The 19,536-nt window shown below is 46.4% G+C and overlaps 1 protein-coding gene across 3 annotated transcripts in view; it reads left to right on the top strand.

Moving 5' to 3' along the window:
- The window catches only part of LOC132824148 (proline-rich protein 5-like), a 142,264-nt gene that overhangs the window by 26,755 nt on the left and 95,973 nt on the right, over positions 1-19,536 (top strand). For all 3 annotated transcript variants that reach the window (XM_060838412.1, XM_060838410.1, XM_060838411.1), the window contains exon 2: positions 13,606-13,884. In XM_060838412.1, coding sequence (XP_060694395.1) covers positions 13,766-13,884 — 119 coding nt within the window. In that variant the 5' untranslated portion in view covers positions 13,606-13,765. The remainder of the gene's footprint in view (positions 1-13,605; positions 13,885-19,536) is intronic.

The following is a 19,536-nucleotide window of genomic DNA, read 5'->3' as shown; positions in this document are numbered from 1 at the left end:
ATTGGAGCCGTGTCTAGATGCATGTAGCTCAAACTGAGGTAATAGAACGTTATCAGGTGAGAACCAATGACATACCAAAATTCTGCATTTTACCAAATAAGGATGTAACTCTGGAATGTGAGAGAACAAAAGGATAGACAAATTAGAAAATAGTCAGAACGCACCTTCTCCAGTGAGCTAGACACCTCACTATACTGTGTACGATTCTCTCTCATTAAACCTGTTTATACTTTTAATCAGACCCGGTGTCTCTCTCCTCCAAACTAACACGGGGCCAGAGGATCTGTCCCAACACCACGTACTGTCATGTTTAAACCAATTCCCTTTTGGGTGCCAGCAGGCTTCATTGTAAAGAATTGGCAAAAGTAAAATCGCGCACGGCTCCACCGGTAACCGCCAACGCTGACCCCACACGTCTTTTTCTAGGTATGACCACCCAAAATGTAGACTCTGCGTGTCCTGATGGAGCATTTGGCATTGTTCTCTCACATCTCACACCCCTACCTTAGGGACTGTGCTAAAAAAGCAGTCCTTTTTCTTAAATTCAAAAATATACTTTAGTCATAAAAATATCTTCATTTCCAAACATAGCCGCTAAAGCAGTATGGTTCTGTAGCATATGGCAGGACATTGGAGTTTGACCCTATCCAACAAGCAAACCAAAGGCATTTCTTACTTGTCCAAGACTGTGTTTGTTTTCACTTGAAGCCCTATAACTGGAAGGGCCCCCATTTAATTTTGTCAGAAAGACCCCAGACAGTAATCTTTCCCCACTGCCCCTTGGTGGCAGCTGCCCCGTGCATTAGTATGTCCCTCAGCACGTAGCCCTGGACCCTGATTTTTATTGTGACCTCTCTTTCAAGGGCGTGATTAGCCTGGGGAACAGCTCTTGAAACCTGTTCTGAAAATGTCCTAAGGTCTGGATTTCTCTGCCTCACTGTGTCCCCCCCCACCCGGCCTCGATAATGCTCCTTTTTAAAATCTCTCTCTCTGGACAGGTTTTGGTTGTGAGTTGCGTGGAGGGTGGGTTTGGCAGACCGGGAAGTGGAGCTAAAGGTCTCAACTGGAACATGATATTACATGGTGGATCAAACTTAAATCACACACGAGAGGCCTTCAGAGACTGCTGGGTATCACAGGGGCTGGGCTGTGTTTTCATCAGCATCTCAGCTAGCATTGTTTTAATTTTGTAAGCATACGTTTTCTTTATATAAGTTTCCATGAATGTTAATTTTTAACTTTGTTGCAGTTCCCCATCAGGGGCTTTTCAAAAAGGAATAGAGGGATGCTTTACTCAGCGCCTAACCCTGTGCTGTACTTCTCCTGGGAATTTTGAGACAGTGTCGAGTGAACATTAATCTCTATCTAACCCCGTGCTGTACCTTTCATGGTGGTGTTGATGGGGATGGTGTAGAAGGAGCATTATTCTATTTGTCCTGGCAGTATTTAATGGGGACAGTGTGAAGGGAGCTTTAAGTTCAGTTCAAAAGAGTACAGGGTGCTTTTCTTTGTATCTAACGCCATGCTGTACCTGTTCTGGGAGTGTTTGACGGGGACATAATAGAGCAAGCTTAACTCCGTATCTAACGCCGTGCTGTCCCTGTCCCAGGAGTGTTTGATGGGGACACAATAGAGCAAGTGTAACTCCATATCGAACGGTTATTGTACCTATCCTCACAGTGTTTGATGAGGATGTTATAGTGAGTCTACCCTAACCATAGCCCACCAGTGGTGGGTGCAGTTTTATTACTTTGAGAACTGTGTTACTTGAAGAGCTAAATGTGCTAATGAGCTACGGATGAGAATGTAAACCACATGACCCACCTATCCTGTGCAGTCCAGTGAGAGGCCAAGGCTAGCAAGAGTTTGCATAGAGAGATTGCAACTTGCAGTTACAGACAACTGACCTATTAATAAACCTGTTTGAGCTTTTCAAGTGAACTGAATCCACACTTCTCAATCTGTGTTACTTAGCATTAACACAAGAAAATTTAGCACTTAGTACTGTAACATATGACAGCCAGGAGATGGTAATGTACCATTCTGTGACACTTCACACAGTGGTTGGATTGTCACAGTACACTCAGCTCATTGTCTTTGTGCTTGTTTATCCACCCAGCTCAGCACCATTCCCCCGCCTGCTCCCCATAATCCTGTGTATTTTTTCTGTTTAAAGTTTGTGAGAAGATTTGTAGCTCGGGTGCTCGTTGTTGTGGTTCTGTTCGCCGAGCTGGAAATTTGTGTTGCAGACGTTTCGTCCCCTGTCTAGGTGACATCCTCAGTGCTTGGGAGCCTCCTGTGAAGCGCTTCTGTGCTGATTCCTCCGGCATTTATAGTGGTTTGTCTCTGCCGCTTCCGGTTGTCAGTTGCTGTCCGCTGCAGTGGCCGGTATATATGGCACTCATCCACAAATTCTATCAACAAACACATCGACCTAGACCCTATATACCGGCCACTGCAGCGGACAGCAACTGACAACCGGAAGCGGCAGATTCAAACCACGATAAATGCCGGAGGAATCAGCACAGAAGCGCTTCACAGGAGGCTCCCAAGCACTGAGGATGTCACCTAGACAGGGGACGAAACATTTGCAACAAAAACTCCCAGCTCGGTGAACAGAACCACAGCATCTTTTCTGTTTGTTTTCAGATAGCCATCGATTCCCTTTTGCACGCTTGGATTGAACCCCTGTCCCACCACATTCCCAGGCAATGCTTTCCATAACCCAACCACTCACTGTCAGGAAAAGATTTTCTATTTTGCTTCTTTAATTCATTCCTTTTAAATGTGTGCACCGTTTTTTGATTCAGATGTTTTCTTGAGTGGGAACAATTTCTCCTGATTTTTATTGTCACCTCTTTTTCAAAAGTGTTGCATGATTAGTCTGGGGAACAGCTCTAGAAACCGAATGACTGAATTAGCCTTTATTGCCACGTATACCCAACGTGTACAGTGAAAAGTTTATACATCGCCATTAACAGTACCAACTCAGGTACAAAGGTTAACAGGTACAGCTTCTTCACTGACAAGATCTTAGAAAATAGAGAACTAAAATGTCTAACAATGCAGAAATAATAGTTCAGAACTATGGCGGCACGGTGGCTCAGTGGTTAGCACGGCTGCCTCAGAGCAACAGGGTCCCAGGTTCGATTCCAGCCTCAGGTGACCGTCTGTGTGGAGTTTGCACATTCTCCCCATGGGTTTCCTCTGGGTGCTCTGGTTTCCTCCCACAATCCAATGATGTGCAGGTGAGGTGAATTGGCCATGCTAAATTGCCCATAGTGTTCAGGGATGTGTAGGTTAGGTACATTAGTCAGGCAGAGAGTCAGAGAGTTATTCTTCGGAGGGTCGGTGTGGACATGTTGGGCCTAAGGGCCTGTTTCCTCACTGTACAGATTCTAATCCTAACTCCGAGCATGCTGGCACCTTGCTTTCAGTCTGCAGCGGGCCCTGGCTCCAGACCGAGCCAGGCCTCACCTTGAGGATCATGAGGCTGGATCACTTCAGATCTGCACACCAGGCCGAGGGGACGCCTCACCAGGAGGCCGCTACAATAGGCCAGGCCTTGAGTCACTGCTAGAGAGCAGGAGAGAAGAATTAAATAACACTAAGAGGGTTGAAAAAGAAAGCGAAGAAAAGAATAAGGAGGATGGGCGGAGTGAACACCCTTCAGGAGGTTCAGGCTGAAGGGCCCTGAATTTGAGGTCCAGGCAGTCAGTGTGGTTTTATCCTGCCTACACGTTTTAAGTCACTCTGATACATCAGAGGACAGTTCATAGTCAGCCACACTAATGAAAGTTGGGCTGGAGTGTAGCAGTTTGCCTTTCATTCAGAATTGAAGGGACTGATTTTAAATTTTCCCCAGTTTATAGAGTGGAGTTTGGACCCATTTCTCCTGATCATTAGGGCCAGACCTCAAGTCCAGTAGCATATCCCAGCACCATAGAGAGGAGGTGTTAGGTGATATCAGAATGTGATTAATTTCTGAGCTTCTGCACATTTCTCTAACAACTTTGAGGAAATATTGGCACTGAAGCGTTTACAGGAAATTAGTTCCCTTATTGTGAAACCATTGAAAGTTGTTTCATCAGCTGAGTACTAAAAGTATTCAATAAAACCTCTCCAGCAGCGAAAAGGGTGAGAGTTTGAATATTCTTGTAGTTTCATATCCCTTACACATATATAGACACTCCTGAAACACCACAGACAATATGCACCAATTTACACTCATACACATACACAAACACACACACATCTGTTCAAAGACAGACACACACACACATACAGATGCACAGACACATACATACACACAGGTGCACACACACACACAGATACACACACAAACACACACACACACACACACACATAGACAGACACATACATATACATACAGACACACAGATACACACACAAACACACACACACACACATAGACAGACACATACATATACATACAGACACACAGACAGACACACACACACGCACACAGAGGCACATACACACACACACACACACACATACACACACACACACACACACACACACACACACACACACACGAATCTAATCGTTACTCCTTGATATTACAGACATTCCATGCCATCGATAACTCTTGATTCCCCAACGCCGGTCAATGAAGAGTGTGATGGAATACTGTCCACCTCCCTACATGAGGGCAGCTCCAATAACACTAAAGCTCAACATCATCAGACAGACCAGTATACTGAATCCCTTTGCCACCATTACACAGTAGCAGCATCTCCAGTGGGTACCGTTTGTAAGATGCACTGCAGCCACTCACTGAGTTTCTTTCGACAGCACTTTCCAAACCCACGACCAGTTCCATCTGGAAGGACAAGGGCAGCAGGTACATGGGAACACCAGCCCCTGCAAGTTCCTCTCCAAGCCTCTCACCATCTTGACTTGGAAACATAACACAGTTCCTTCACTGTCGCTGGGTCAAAAGTTGGGAACTCCTTCCCCAATTGGGGTGTCCTTAGACTCCAGTCGGCTGAGCACCGCTTTCTCAGGAGCAATTAGTGATGGATCCAGAGTGTGGATACACAATGGCACATACATCCAGCAGAAGGAAGATTTTGATTACCTTGATATCTTAAATTCTGGTCGTTTTCGTGAACTGACTTTCCCAGTAATTTAAGTTCATTTTCCCCACATCTTTTTGAGTGAAAGATAAACCAGTCTCATTCATGTCACTGTCGCACTGATTCATACTTTCACTGTCTGTCTCTTTCTCTCACTATATCCCACTCACTCTATCATGATATCACTCACTCAGCGTCACTCACTGTCACTGTTTCTCTCAGTGAATTTCCACAGTCACTGTCTAGGTCTTGTGCTCACAATCACGGTCTCTCTCACTCATCACAGCCCCTCTCATGCTGGTTACCCATGCCTCACTCGCAAACTGTGTTACCGTAGCAGAGCATGTGTATGTGCATGACTGTAAATTCACAAACCTGGCCTAATGATGGAGCCTTGAGTTCAAATTACTGCAGGGCTACCAAGAGTTTAAATTCACTTAGTCGAGTAAGTAGGTTTGAATTAAAATGCCAGCGTTAGTAACGGTGACTGTGAACATGTAAAATTGCTGAAATCCGTCAATTCGGGAATGCATTTATGCATCTCACTAGGAACTTGTCAAATACCTGGGGCAAAGCGCAGCATCATCCATAAGTATAGCATTACTGTGCAGTTTCGTTCATAGTTTCGTTCAGTTTCGACTCATTGACGCCCTGGGGACTGGTGCAGGGAGATGGTTTAACCTGATAAAGCAGGTAGGGTTTGTAAGCCAGGGGACAGGTGACCAAGGGCTGAGATGCTTTGGGAAACTGCTGGTTTCCATTGTCACCTTCAACACTACCTGTGGCATGCCAGGACATCCAGGGCAGGAGGCTGGAAGAACACAGCAAGCCAGGCAGCATCAGGAGGTGGAGAAGCTGACGTTTCGGGTGTAACCCTTCTTCAGGACTGGGAATGGGTGTAGGGGGAGCTTCAGATAAAAAGGGTGGTGGGGGCAGAGTGTTGAAGTGGGGAATAGGTGAAGGCAGATAGAGAATATGACCTGGTTGGTCAATCGGAGGAAAGAATCCAGTTGGCAGCAGGGAGGAGTGGAAGGGAGTGGGAGTGGCTGGGAAGGGAGTCGGGGGAAGGGAAGTTATTTGAAATTGGAGAACTCAATGTTGAGTCCTCCAGGCTGTAGGCTGCTCAGGCAGAAGATAAAGTTGTTCCTCCAATTTGCAACATGGTTCGTTGTGGTGATGGAGAAAGCCAAGGAAGGTCATGTCGGAACGGGAATGGGAAGGGGAATTGAAATGGGCAGTGACTGGGAAGTCCGGTTGTCCCCTGTGGGTCCGGCTATGATGCTAGGCAAACGGTTCCCTAAATTTACGTTTGGCCTCGCCGATGCAGAGAAGACCACATCAGGAGCACCTGATGCAGTAAACTAGCTTAGAGGAGAGGCAGGTGAACCTGTGTCTCACCTGGAAGGACTGTTTGTGGCCCTGGATGGAGGAGGAGGTGGGATGGTGTACCAGCAGGTTTTGCATATTTTCCGGTCGCAGAGGAAGGTACCTGGAGGTTCGGGGGGTGGGGGTAGGGAGGGGGGTTGGTGGGTAGTGTGGCACAAACCAAGGACTGTCGAAGGGAACAATGCTGCCTGGCTTGCTGTATTCTCCCAGCCTCCTGCTTCTAGATTAGAGTGGTGCTGGAAAAGCACAGCAGTTCAGGCAGCATCCAAGGAGCAGGAAAATCGACGTTTCGGGCAAAAGCCCTTCATCAGCTTGTCTACCTTGGATTCCAGCATCTGCAGTGAATGTTTTTGTCTGGAACTAAGAATTTCCTGTGGGCGGACAATTTAAATACGTGATGTTCTCGTTACCTTCTCTGACTTAGGCTGCTCAGCCTTTGGAGAATTTCTTTGGGGAAATCAAGGCAAGAGGGCAGTGGGATTTAAAGGAGGCTTTTTTTTGACAAAATGCTGAGAACATTCTGCTTTCTCAGTAAGTTGAAAGGCCGTGTTCTGAGAGTGTACCTTCCCTGGCTTGGGGAATGCCTTCCCACGAACTTGGAAGGCAGATCTGCAAAGCTGAAGTTTGTTATTGTGCACATTGCAGCTGTCAGACTGGACTGCAGCGTGGGGTTTGCTTCGGCAGCCCCACAGGGGCATCGGCTGGGCAAGAACAGCTCCATGCAGTGAGGGGGAGTGCACCTGGAACACTGTTTTGTCCCCTAGCCCAGAGCCACAGCACACGGGAGGCAATACTCACCACAGAGGGGCTTACAGACCGAGGGTAAACCTGTTGGGCCATGAGTGAGCACCACTGTCTCAGCAAGCTCATGGTTTCAGGTGTTCGAGAGGCAGGACCGCTGGGGCTGCTCAGGAGTGCTGCATTGGTAGCTGCAATGAGGTCATCGAGCCATAGAGATGTACAGCATGGAAACAGACCCTTCGGTCCAACCCGTCCATGCTGACCAGATATCCCAACCCAATTTAGTCCCACCTGCCAGCACCCAGTCCACATCCCTCCAAACCCTTCCTATACATATACACACCCAGATGCCTTTTAAATGTTGCAATTGTACCAGCCTCCACCACATCCTCTGGCAGCTCATTCCATACACGTACCACCCTCTGCGTGAAAAAGTTGCCCCTTAGGTCCCTTTTAAATGTTTCCCCTCTCACTATGCCCTCTAGTTCTGGACTCCCCCGATCCCACGGAAAAGACTTTGTCTATTTACCCTATCCATGCCCCTCATGATTTTGTAAACCTCTATAAGGTCACCCCTCAGCCTCCGACGCTCCAGGGAAAACAGCCCCGGCCTGTTCAGCCTCTCCCTGTAGCTCAGATCCTCCAACCCTGGCAACATCCTTGTAAATCTTTTCTGAACACTTTCAAGTTTCACAACATCTTTCCGATAGGAAGGAGACCAGAATTGCATGCAATATTCCAACAGTGGCCTAACCAATGTCCTGTACAGCCGCAACATGACCTCCCAACTCCTGTACTCAATACTCTGACCAATAGAGGAAAGCATACCAAACACCTTCTTCACCATCCTATCTACCTGCGATTCCACTTTCAAGGAGCTATGAACCTGCACTCCAAGGTCTCTTTGTTCAGCAACACTCCCTAGGACCTTACCATTAAGTATATAAGTCCTGCTAAGATTTGCTTTCCCAAAATGCAGCACTGCACATTTATCTGAATTAAACTCCATCTGCCACTTCTCAGTCCATTGGCCCATCTGGTCCAGATCCTGTTGTAATCTGAGGTAACCCCCTTCACTGTCCACTACACCTCCAATTTTGGTGTCATCTGCAAACTTACTAACTGTACCTCTTATGCTCGCATCCAAATCATTTATGTAAATGACAAAAAATAGAGGACCCAGCATCGTGATATCCATGACAGCCCATGTGACATTGGATGGAGGTGCCTGGCACTTGGTCTTGTGGTGTGGGAGTCCTGGGCAGTGCCAACGTTTGCAATGCTGATTCACACTCCTCGGGGCATTAGTGACGATCTGGGGCAGTGCAGCAGATCATTCGTCCTCCCGTGGCACTGCCACTAGATTCTGTCGAGGTGCCGACGGGACTTCAGCTGCCACTGTCAATTCGGGTTGGTCTCTTGTTGCCATGGCGAGGGGAAAACCACTTCCCTTCCTTCTGGGACAGTCTTCAGGAGAATCCCTCGGGAGGTGCGGCCAAGCTGTAACTTTTCTTTGACTCTCTGATGTCTCCACGGCTGAGTGGGAGAGATGTGCTGGGAAAGCACAGCAGGTCAGGCAGCATCCCAGGAGCAGGAGAATCAACATTTCGGGCATGAGCCCTTCATCAGGAATGACCAATGAAGGGCTTTTGCCCCAGCCGTCAATTCTCCTGTTCCCCGGATGCTGCCTGACCTGATGCGCTTTTCCAGCACCACACTCTCGACTCTGATCTCCAGCGTTTGCAGTTCCTCACTCTCTCCTGAGTGGGAGTGATGCTAGAAGGTGAGCAGTGCTTCTGGGTGCCTCGTTAAAGATGGCACCCGGGAGATGGAGCCCCATAGGTCCCGGCAATGGGCACCTATCTGTAAAATATGGCATTTTACCCCTGCGACCAGCTAAGGAGAAAACAATCCCTGGCTCTTCCTCTCCAGGCAGAAGTACCTGCTGCATTTAGACCATACGTTGTGTGAATGAGCGTGTCTGTTTTGAGACTGAGCCCACTCACCCTGACAGTCTCCCCTTGCAGCCCCACTGTCTCACACATTGGGCTGGAACGAGGCATTCAGGGCAGGTTGAAGTTTGCAGAAGAGGCACCATTGGTGGGTGTTATCAGACAATAGGCAGGTACCGTGTGCTGCATGATGATATTATGCTGGCAGGTGGCAATGTGAAAAGCAGGGGTGAACAAGATGAGAGAATTAGTGGTTAATATTAAGCAGAGAGTGCATTGCAAACTTGAGCCAGCCCTTGTTCAACACACTGAGCAGTGCAACCACTCCGAGAACAACAGATTACCCTTAAAGAGCAGAACTCTTTATGTGATGAGAGCTGAGCGATATATGCAAATATATCAAATTCTATGCAAACCTGGTACATGTTGGTTTCAAGCCTTTGACTCTTGAGCTCAACACCATCAGGCATTAAGCAAATGACCCTCTGACATTTGTTTATCTTTCCAACAACACAGTTTCCCAAACAGTCAAAACCCTTTCTTAAAAAAAAGTACTGCTTTTTGTATTTGATATGATTTCAATGGGACTGACTTCCTGGCCAGAGTAGGAGAAGGCGATTTCTCTCGTCTAGTCTCACTGAGTAGAAAATCATTCTGGATTTAATGGCATGTGGGATTTGAAAGGGGCTTTACTTCCTCTGAGTGAGTTCAGGATTGCTTACAGCAGAAGGATCACTTTCTGATAAGAACAGGTCAATATCAGGAACTTTATTTAACTTGCCCGTAGGCAAAAGCAAACTGGCTATCTGTCTGCGTGTATGCATGCGCCTGCATGCGTGTGTGTGTGTGTATGTATCTGTCTGTGTGTGTGTATCTGTCTGTATCTGTGTGTGTCTATGTGTGTGTATCTGTGTGTGTGTGTATCTGTCTGTCTGTATAGAGTCATAGAGATGTACAGCACGGGCACAGACCCTTTGGTCCAACCCATCCATGCCGAACAGCTATCCCAACCCAATCTAGTCCTGCCTTTTAGCACCCGGCCCATAACCCCCCAAACCCTTCCTATTCATATACCCATTCAAATGCCTCTTAAATGTTGTAATTGTACCAGCCTCCACCACATCCTCTGGCAGTTCATTCCATACACGTACCACCCTCTGTGTGAAAATGTTGCCCCTTAGGTCTCTTTTATATCTTTCCCCTCTCACCCTAAACCTATGCCCTCTAGTTCTGGACTCCCCCCCCCCCCAGGGAAAAGACATTGTCTATTTATCCTATCCATGCCCCTCATGATTTTGTAAACCTCTATAAGGTCACCCCTCAGCCTCCGACACTCCAGGGAAAACAGCCCCAGCCTGTTCAGCCCCTCCTTATAGCTCAAATCCTCCAACCCTGGCAACATCCTTGTAAATCTTTTCTGAACCCTTTCAAGTTTCACAACATCTTTCCGATAGGAAGGAGACCAGAATTGCACGCAATATTCCAACAATGGCCAAACCAATGTCCTGTACAGCCGCAACATACCTCCCAACTCCTGTACTCAATAGTCTGACCAATAAAGGAAAGCATACCAAACGCCTTCTTCACTATCCTATCTACCTGTGACTCCACTTTCAAAGAGCTATGAACCTGCACTCTGAGGTCTCTTTGTTCAGCAACACTCCCCAGGACCCTACCATTAATTATAAGTCCTAAAAATATGTTGCTGGAAAAGCGCAGCAGGTCAGGCAGCATCCAAGGAACAGGAGAATCGATGTTTCGGGCATGAGCCCTTCTTCAGGACTCCAGCATCTGCAGTCCTCATTTTCTCCTTCATTGTATAAGTCCTGCTAAGATTTGCCTTCCCAAAATGCAGCACCACGCATTTATCTGAATTAAACTCCATCTGCTACTTCTCAGCCCATTGGCCCATCTGGTCAAGATCCTTTTGCAATCTGAGGTAACCCTCTTCGCTGTCCACTATACCTCCAATTTTGGTGCCATCTGCAAACTTACTAACTGTACATCTTATGTTTACACCCAAATCATTTATGTAAATGACAAAAAGTAGAGGGCCCAGCATCGATCCTTGTGGCACTCCACTGGTCACAGGCCTCCAGTCTGAAAAACAACCCTCCACCACCACCCTTTGAGCTAGTTCTGTATCCAAATGCCTAGTTCTCGCTGTATTCCATGAGATCTAACCTTGCTAACCATTCTCCCATAGGGAACCTTGTCGAACGCCTTACTCAGGTCCATATAGATCACATCTACTGCTCTGTGTGTATCTGTGTGTGTGTATCTTGTCTGTCTGTATGTGTGTGTATCTGTCTGTCTGTCTGTGTGTGTGTGTGTGTATGTGTCTGTGTGTATGTGTGTGTGTGTGTGTGTATGTGTCTGTGTGTATGTGTATGTGTGTGTGTGTGTATGTATGTGTGTGTGTGTGTGTATGTGTCTGTCTGTGTGTGTGTATCTGTCTGTGTATGTGTGTGTGTGTGTGTTTCTGTGTGTGTGTGTCTGTATGTGTGTATCTGTGTGTTTGTGCAAACCTCCTGTTAGGTTAGCCTGTGTCCCTGAATTTGATTGGTTTACAACTGCTGGAACCCGTCCTCCCTCTTTCCCTTTCACTTCCATGTTTTGCTTTCTGGGTGAACTCAGTCCGGTGGCATCTGAGAGGCCAGAAGAGGATCTCTTTGTGTGCTCTGTTGGTGCCCATTTTCATGTAAATGAGTTGCCTTTGTAGAAGGGCTGCTCAGTATCGTGTTAGAAAAACCGCACCAGCACCAGAATTTTAAAATAACCTTTCAGAGCATTGCTGCACCATACAAGGGTGTTATGTTGGACTTGGTTACAAATTAACCCCGACAGAAAGATCTGTGTTAATATTGTGCTCACAGTGTTGGGAAATTGCTATCTACGTGCTACAGTGAGCTCAGATCACAAAAGAACTAAACACTGTGCAGACTTGATGTAAGTCATGAAACAGGAAGCGACACCTTATATAGAAGGGTGCATGCTGAAGTGCACTGGCTGCACTTGTCTTAATAATAACCTAATAATGCTTTCTAACTTCCTGTCTTTTGGGGAAAAGAACATGTGTTTTTAAAAAAAAACACCTTCTATTGTCTCTGGGCATTCCAACGCAATTTAAAGGGAGTGATGGATAGAGATGTTGCTTCCTGGCCTATTCACGCTGACACCAGGAAACCCTCCCAGTCTAAGAGACTATTGGAACCCTTGCTCCAAAATCCAGTCTACATTAAATGAACTCTCACACCCTAAACTTTCCACAAGGTTCAGTTATTTGCAGCCTTATTGAGATTAAAATAACATCATGGACCCAGCATTGACTCTTGGGAGCTGTTGATCGCTGTAGTTTAGAGTAATTCTTGTATTCTTGGCTGAAAACTCTGGGGAGGTTTTGTGACAAGAGCTTTGTGAGACTACTCTGTCAGGATGTGTTGGTGAAGCATTTTTTTTCTCCGGGAAATCACCAGCCTGGAGCTGAAAGCATCTTTTGTAAACAATATTTCGATCCAGTAAGACAGGAAGGTTTACATTAGCTGTACACAACTCTGAAGGGCCCTGTGTTGTGTATAACACTGATCAAACCCATATCTATATGCCACATCTTTCACAGCTACAGAAGACTTATGACCAGTTAAATACTCTGTCAAATGTAGCCACTCCTTGTGATGTATTAAACAAGGCAGTTAACTGGTACCTTCGGGTAAAAAATGAGGTCTGCAGATGCTGGAGATCACAGTTGAAAATGTGTTGCTGGTTAAAGCACAGCAGGTTAGGCAACATCCAAGGAATAGGAAATTTGACGTTTCGGGCATAAGCCCTTCATTCCTGATGAAGGGCTTATGCCCGAAACGTCGAATTTCCTATTCCTTGGATGCTGCCTAACCTGCTGTGCTTTAACCAGCGACACATTTTCAACAGTTAACTGGTACCTCACAACTTCCCGCAATTTGAATCCCGAAAAATGAAGTGAAGGGACTGTCATTTCTGTTTGAGGAACATCTATGAATCAGGACTCTACGGGGTTGTCTTCAAACCAGTGACATGGGATTGTTAACTCCTGCCTGAGGGGTCAGATGGGGCCTCTCCATTCAGTGTCAGTTGATGATGGCGTCTCCAACAGCATGGCACCCCTTCAACCATTGAACACAAGTGTCAGCCTTGAGAATTGATCAAAACCTCTGCATTCTGACCTGAACCGATGTTGATTCCGAACGCTGCCAGTGGCTGAGAGAGGGTGTGGTTCATCCACCGTCGAGTGTGCATTCCCAGGGTTGGGCACGGGCCTGTTCCCTGATTGAAGGCCGTGCGAGTTCCTGTTGGAGCATTTGGAATTTCTTTCTTAAATGGTTGCCTCATGGCATTTAATTAACAATAATTTCCTTCCCCCCTCCCCACTTTTTTTTATTTCCCTGCAGATCCCATTGTCGTTTTGCCTCCGTTGGGCGGAAGGAGCCAGGAGATCAGTTCATGCCAACACCTTAAACAAACCGAAGACCTGGAGGTGCCTTTCCATCTCGACAGTGGGGGGTCGACGGAGATCTGGGGCCCCTCTCCCATGGTGGTGCTGACAGGAGGATGGGCTCGTTCCGCAGACCCAGACCTCGCTTCCTGAGCTCCCCGGTGCTCAGTGACCTACCCCGCTTCCAGGCAGCCAGGCAGGCAGCACTGCTGGGTTCCAACCGAGCCTGGAACAGGTAGGAATGCTGGCGTTTGGTAGTGGCAAAGGGCCTGTGAAATAAGGCAGCGGATTTGCACTGCAGCTCGAGAACTGAGTAGGTTGCCTGCGCTGGCACTGCATTGTTTAAAAACAGAAAGGAAGGGAGTGATTTAGAGTCATAGAGACATACAGCACGCAAACAAGACCCTTCGGTCCAACCTGTCCATGCTGACCAGATATCCTAACCTAATCTAGTCCCATTTGCCAGCACTTGGCCCATATCCCTCTAAGGTAAAAACAATGACTGCAGATGCTGGAAACCAGATTCTGGATTAATGGTGCTGGAAGAGCACAGCAGTTCAGGCAGCATCCATATCCCTCTAAACCATTCCTGTTCATATACCCATCCAAATGCCTTTTAAATGTTGCAATTGTACCAGCCTCCACCACATCCTCTGGCAGCTCATTCCATACACGTACCACCCTCTGCGTGAAAAAGTTGCCCCTTAGGTCCCTTTTAAATGTTTCCCCTCTCACCCTAAACCTATGCCCCTCTAGTTCTGGTCTCCACCGACGCTGGGGAAAACATAATGTCTATTCACCTTATCCATGCCCCTCATGATGTTATAAACCTCTATAAGGTTCTGAGGCTCCAGGGAAAAGGCTCCGTATAAATGGTGATATCTTGGGAAACGTGGATGTGCAAGGGAAGTTCTTGTTTAAGATACACAGGCTGGTGCAGCAGGCAATTAGGAAGGCAGAGGCTACATTGGCCTTCATTGTAAAAGGATTTGAGTTTTGAAATAGCACTGTCTTCGTACAATTGTACAGAGCCTTGGTGAGATTGCACTGGGAGGGAGGATTGCATGCAGTTTTGATCTCCGTACCTCAGAGAGGAATGTACCTACCACTGAGGGAGTGCAGCACTGAATAGACGGGTACAGGATATTTCCTTTGATTTGGAAGTCTAGAACCAGGCGTGACTGTCTCGGGAGATGGAGCAGGCCATTTCAAACTGAAATGAGGAAATATTCCTCCACTCAGGGATGGATTCGCCTTCCGGAGAAGGTTGGGAAGGCTGGGTCTCTGAGCATATTCAAGAAATCGATTGAGTACATTCACAGATCTCAAGGCTTCAGGGGCTGTGGAGAAGAAGCAGGAATGTGGTGATGAGATGAGGAGAAGTCAGGAACGTATTGAATGACCCAGGAGGTTCAATGGGCCAATCAAATTCCGCCTGCTCCGAGTTCCTATCTCTGTTCCCCTCATGGACTGAAGTTTTTACTTTAAATCCAAGCGGATGGCCATTGAAATCCTGGCTAAGTCATCATTCTCTATTCATCTCATTGAGAGCACGAGTCTACAGCACCAAACTATCTCACTCTAAACTGGCAATCATCCACAGAGATTGGTCAGGGATGGTTGGCATGGTTACGCAGCACATGTTTTGTGGAAGGAGACAGACTGGGAACTTTCGATGCTGACGCTCAGGCAGAATGGTGATGTTCCAAACCCCTGGTCTCATGATCCGAATATTCAATGCTTCTTTCTCCTTTCCCTCAGAAGACAGGAGGATGTCGAACAATGGAGGGAGCGGGGTGGGGCAAAGACCATGAGGATTGGTCGACCATTTCAGCGGTCCTTCCTGTCACAGAAGAGCCCCCCTCACCCTGTCACATGGCAGAACCTTTGTGCCCTCTTAAGACAGCCGCTGTGGCTGATGGTTTGTCATCACTACGTGCAACTGAAAACGTCGGCAAAGGCTGTGCCAAATAAAAGCTGTGTTGGGTTTCTGAGAAATCAAGGGACAGCATGACGTGTGTGACACTGGGCAAAGTTCCTGGCTGACTGAATCAGTCAACATACCGTATATACCCGTGTAAAAGTCAAACACTTTAAACTATTTTTTAAGGATAAACTTATGGGGTCGACTAATACATCAATACCACCTTTGAGAGGATGAAATTCTTACTACAGTCCGAAATACTGTATCATTAGCAGAAACCCAATTGATCTCTTAAATGAATAAAACCTTGTGCACCATCCAGCCTTAAAATCTGAAAGTCCGTGCTGCTTTGATTCATTTCATGCATGGATTCGCATGGCTTCAGGACCAACGAATTTTCCATTTCCTGAAGATTGTTCAATATCTTTCTCCAGTCTTTCTCTGAAACACAAAATGCTCTTGCTGCTACACATTACTCATCTTCTCTGCAACTTTCAGTTTAAACACTGCTGTATTTTTCTTTGATTTTTCTGCAGGGCATTTTTACACAAAATGATGAAAGACTTCCAAAACTTCAATGAGGTATATGATTGTATTCCACAAGTGCTACAGGGGAACTGAGTTCAGCTGAGCTGCATGCAAAGGGAGGTTGTCACCTGACTCTGGCCTGACGCGTCTTAAACTTTCACACCAAATTGGTGTGAACTGTACATCAAAACCCATAATAGCACACAAAGAAAAATTTATTTCATCATCATAACATTTATGTACGGGATAATGACTTTTGTTTTAGATTACTTACAGTGTGGAAATAGGCCCTTCGGCCCAACAAGTCCACACTGACCCACCCATACCCCTAACACTACGGGCAATTTAGCATAGCCAATTCACCTGACCCGCACATCTTTGGACTGTGGGAGGAAACCGGAGCACCCGGAGGAAACCCACGCAGACACGGGGAGAACGTGCAAACTCCACACAGTCAGTCGCCTGAGTCGGGAATTGAACCCGGGTCTCAGGCGCTGTGAGGCAGCAGTGCTAACCACTGTGCCGCTGTGCCGCCCACTGTTAATCTGCTATCTGTGTAGGACTTTTACATGAGATATATTGGTCAAACATAGGAGGTCGACTTTTATATGAGTTGGACTTTTAAAAGTATGTATGGTAATTCAGTGTGTTCGCACGTTCCATAGAGCTCTTAGTGAGGATTGACAAACTCAGAGCTCCGAAACATGGATAAAGAAGTGAAAATTCCCACTCCTGATTATTGTTGGAAATCTACGTATAGACGGTGATTGAGAAGAGGGATTTGCTGTGCTAAGAAATAACTTGCATTCAGATAGCACCCTTTTTCAGAAATATCTTAAAACAGTTCAAGTAGCTCAGCCAGCTATGTCATGGACCAACACATTGGCTGTTTTGTGCACCGCGAGATCCCATTCTTAAAAAAGCCAGTTTGTGAAGGATGGAACTGGAGCCAATCTTTACATATTCATTCAGAGTTGCAAATTTCAAACATGCGCTTCCTAACCCAACAGTTTTACTCTCTTTATATCGCTGGGGTTCAAGTGAATTCCTGTGTTGAATTAAACAAATCCCTGCCTTCCCTTTCAAGAAAAATTGGAGTTAATGTGAATAACCAAAATTTCAAAACAGATTAGATCAGAAAGCTCTGTCTTTTGCATTACTTTGTGAGATGACACCTAATAATTTCTTCATAGATGCGATTCAATTCAACCCACATCTCCAACCATTTAGTTGTAGTCCTTTCTCTCCACTGTTTGTTTCAGGCCGCAAGGGTTAACCTATAACCTTTGATCTCACTTTTCACAGTGTATGCTTTATCTCACAGTAGATAGTTATCAACATAACATTTAATGGGTATGCTGTCAACAGTACGTCAGCTCTCCAGCAGTTCACTTCAAATGTTTGACAGATCAAAATCACACAGCCACTAGATCCTCAATAGCCAGTGTTTCAGTATTTTTAATAACATTTTAAAAACATTCTTCCCAAGCTAAACCTTTTCTATCTTATCCCTTTTCATTCATGGGATGTTAGCATCCAGCATTGGTTGTGTGACCCTAACCACCCTTGAGAAGGTGAGATGTTAAGAGTGTGTTAGAATTGATTAAGAAATAAGCTTCATTCTAATATCCAGCAGGAATGTCAACGTGTGATACTTCACTAAAGCTGACTGGTTTCCTCTTCCAGGGGTGACCTGAACATGGGGGCTTAAGTCTGCAAGAAATTTCTGTGTAAATCACCTTTGTGACAAATCTGCTTATCTTGTATCTCAAAACAGGCTCCAAATTCACCCTAGTTCCCTCGCGATACTTTATTGACAAGTTCATTGGTGGCCTTCAAAGCTGCACAATCATGAAAACGTCTGCTCCTGATTCTATTCTGAGATGGTTCTGAAGCTTTTATTTCATAGTCTAATCTATGCAAGCCACGAGCTTCCATTGCACTCAGAGTCAATGTGAATTTGCCTCCCACACGGGATTTAATCTGGGTCAAAAATGCTTGTGTTAACCCTTATAATATAAAGCAAACTAGCCAGAGACAGTGTGGTATTGAAGAATCCAACAGATGTTTATTACAGAATCCAACAGATGTTATGTTATTCAGGTACATCGTGTCTGGGCTATTTGATTACAGAGAGCACCATGCTTCCTGTAGCATGTCATGCTTCAAGTGATTGCTAAGTAAGATGGTGTATGGGACCTTCAGATCACATGGTACCAGAGGAAGTCTCTTAAATGTACACATCACCACTTTTCCAAAGGTGAAATGCCGTGGTGGCTCAGCAGTTAGCACTGCTGCCTCACAGCGCCAGGGACCTGGGTTCGATTCTAGCCTCGGGCGGAATCGAACTCTGTGTGAAGTTTGCACATTCTCCCTGTGTCTGCGTGGGTTTGCTCTGGTTTCCTCCCACAGTCCAAAGATGTGCAGGTCAGGTGATTTGGCCATGATAAATTGCCCATTGTGCCCAGGAGTGTGTAGGCTGGGTGCATTAGTCAGGGGTAAATACAGGTAGGGTAATGGGTCTGGATTGTTTCTCTTCAGAAGGTCAGTGTGGACTTGTTGGACCAAATGGCCTGTTTGCGCTCTGTAGGAATTCTATGAAATGGTTGTACATACATACATATTATCAGTTCAACAATTATACAAATACGTAAAACAAAGTTTATAAAACTAACATTTCAAAGTTCAGTGCAATGTTTAGGAGGGTGGTGACTATGCCCATCTGGAGAGGCGCACGTTATTCTCTGTTGGTCTTGTTTGACAACTTAGTTGTTTTTCTACTGGTTTCTGAAACTCAACCTCCCCACACAACCATCATTGTCAGAGATTTCTTCCTTGCTCCTTTTTGTGCGTGACTGTATAATCCCTCAGTGCTCTGAGCTGCGTCCTGTTCCTTTACAATGTAGAACTGTGACCAGTCAGGACTTTCCTATCGGAGAACGTGAGGGCTGCAGATGCTGGAGATCAGAGTCGGGAGTGTGGCGCTGGAAAAGCACAGCAGGTCAGGCAGCATCTGAGGAGCAGGAGAGTCGACATTTCGAGCATAAACCCTTCATCAGGAATGTGGGGGTGGCCCAAGGGGGCTGAGAGATAGATGGTAGGGGGTGGAGCTGGGGGGGAAGGTAGCTGGGAATGCGATGGGTGGCTGAAGATAGGGGTGATGGTGATAGGTCAGAGAGGGGAGTGGATCAGATAGGTGGGAAGGAAGATTGACAGGTAGGACAGTTCATTAGGGTGGTGCCGAGTTGGACGGCTGATCTGGGTTAAGGTGGGGGGAGGGGAGATGAGGAAACTGTTGAAATCGACATTGATCCCGTGTGGTTGAAGGGTCCAAAGGTGGACGATGAGGCATCTTCCTCCAGGCATTGGATGGTTAGAGTTTGGCGGTAGAGAAGGCTCAGGACTTGCATGTCCTTGGCGGAGCGGGAGCGGGAG

This window comes from Hemiscyllium ocellatum, chromosome 18 (genome assembly GCF_020745735.1).
Source record: "Hemiscyllium ocellatum isolate sHemOce1 chromosome 18, sHemOce1.pat.X.cur, whole genome shotgun sequence".
Lineage (NCBI taxonomy): Eukaryota > Metazoa > Chordata > Chondrichthyes > Orectolobiformes > Hemiscylliidae > Hemiscyllium > Hemiscyllium ocellatum.
Note: the sequence above shows the minus strand (reverse complement) of the source record. Positions and strands in the feature narration are given on the sequence as shown.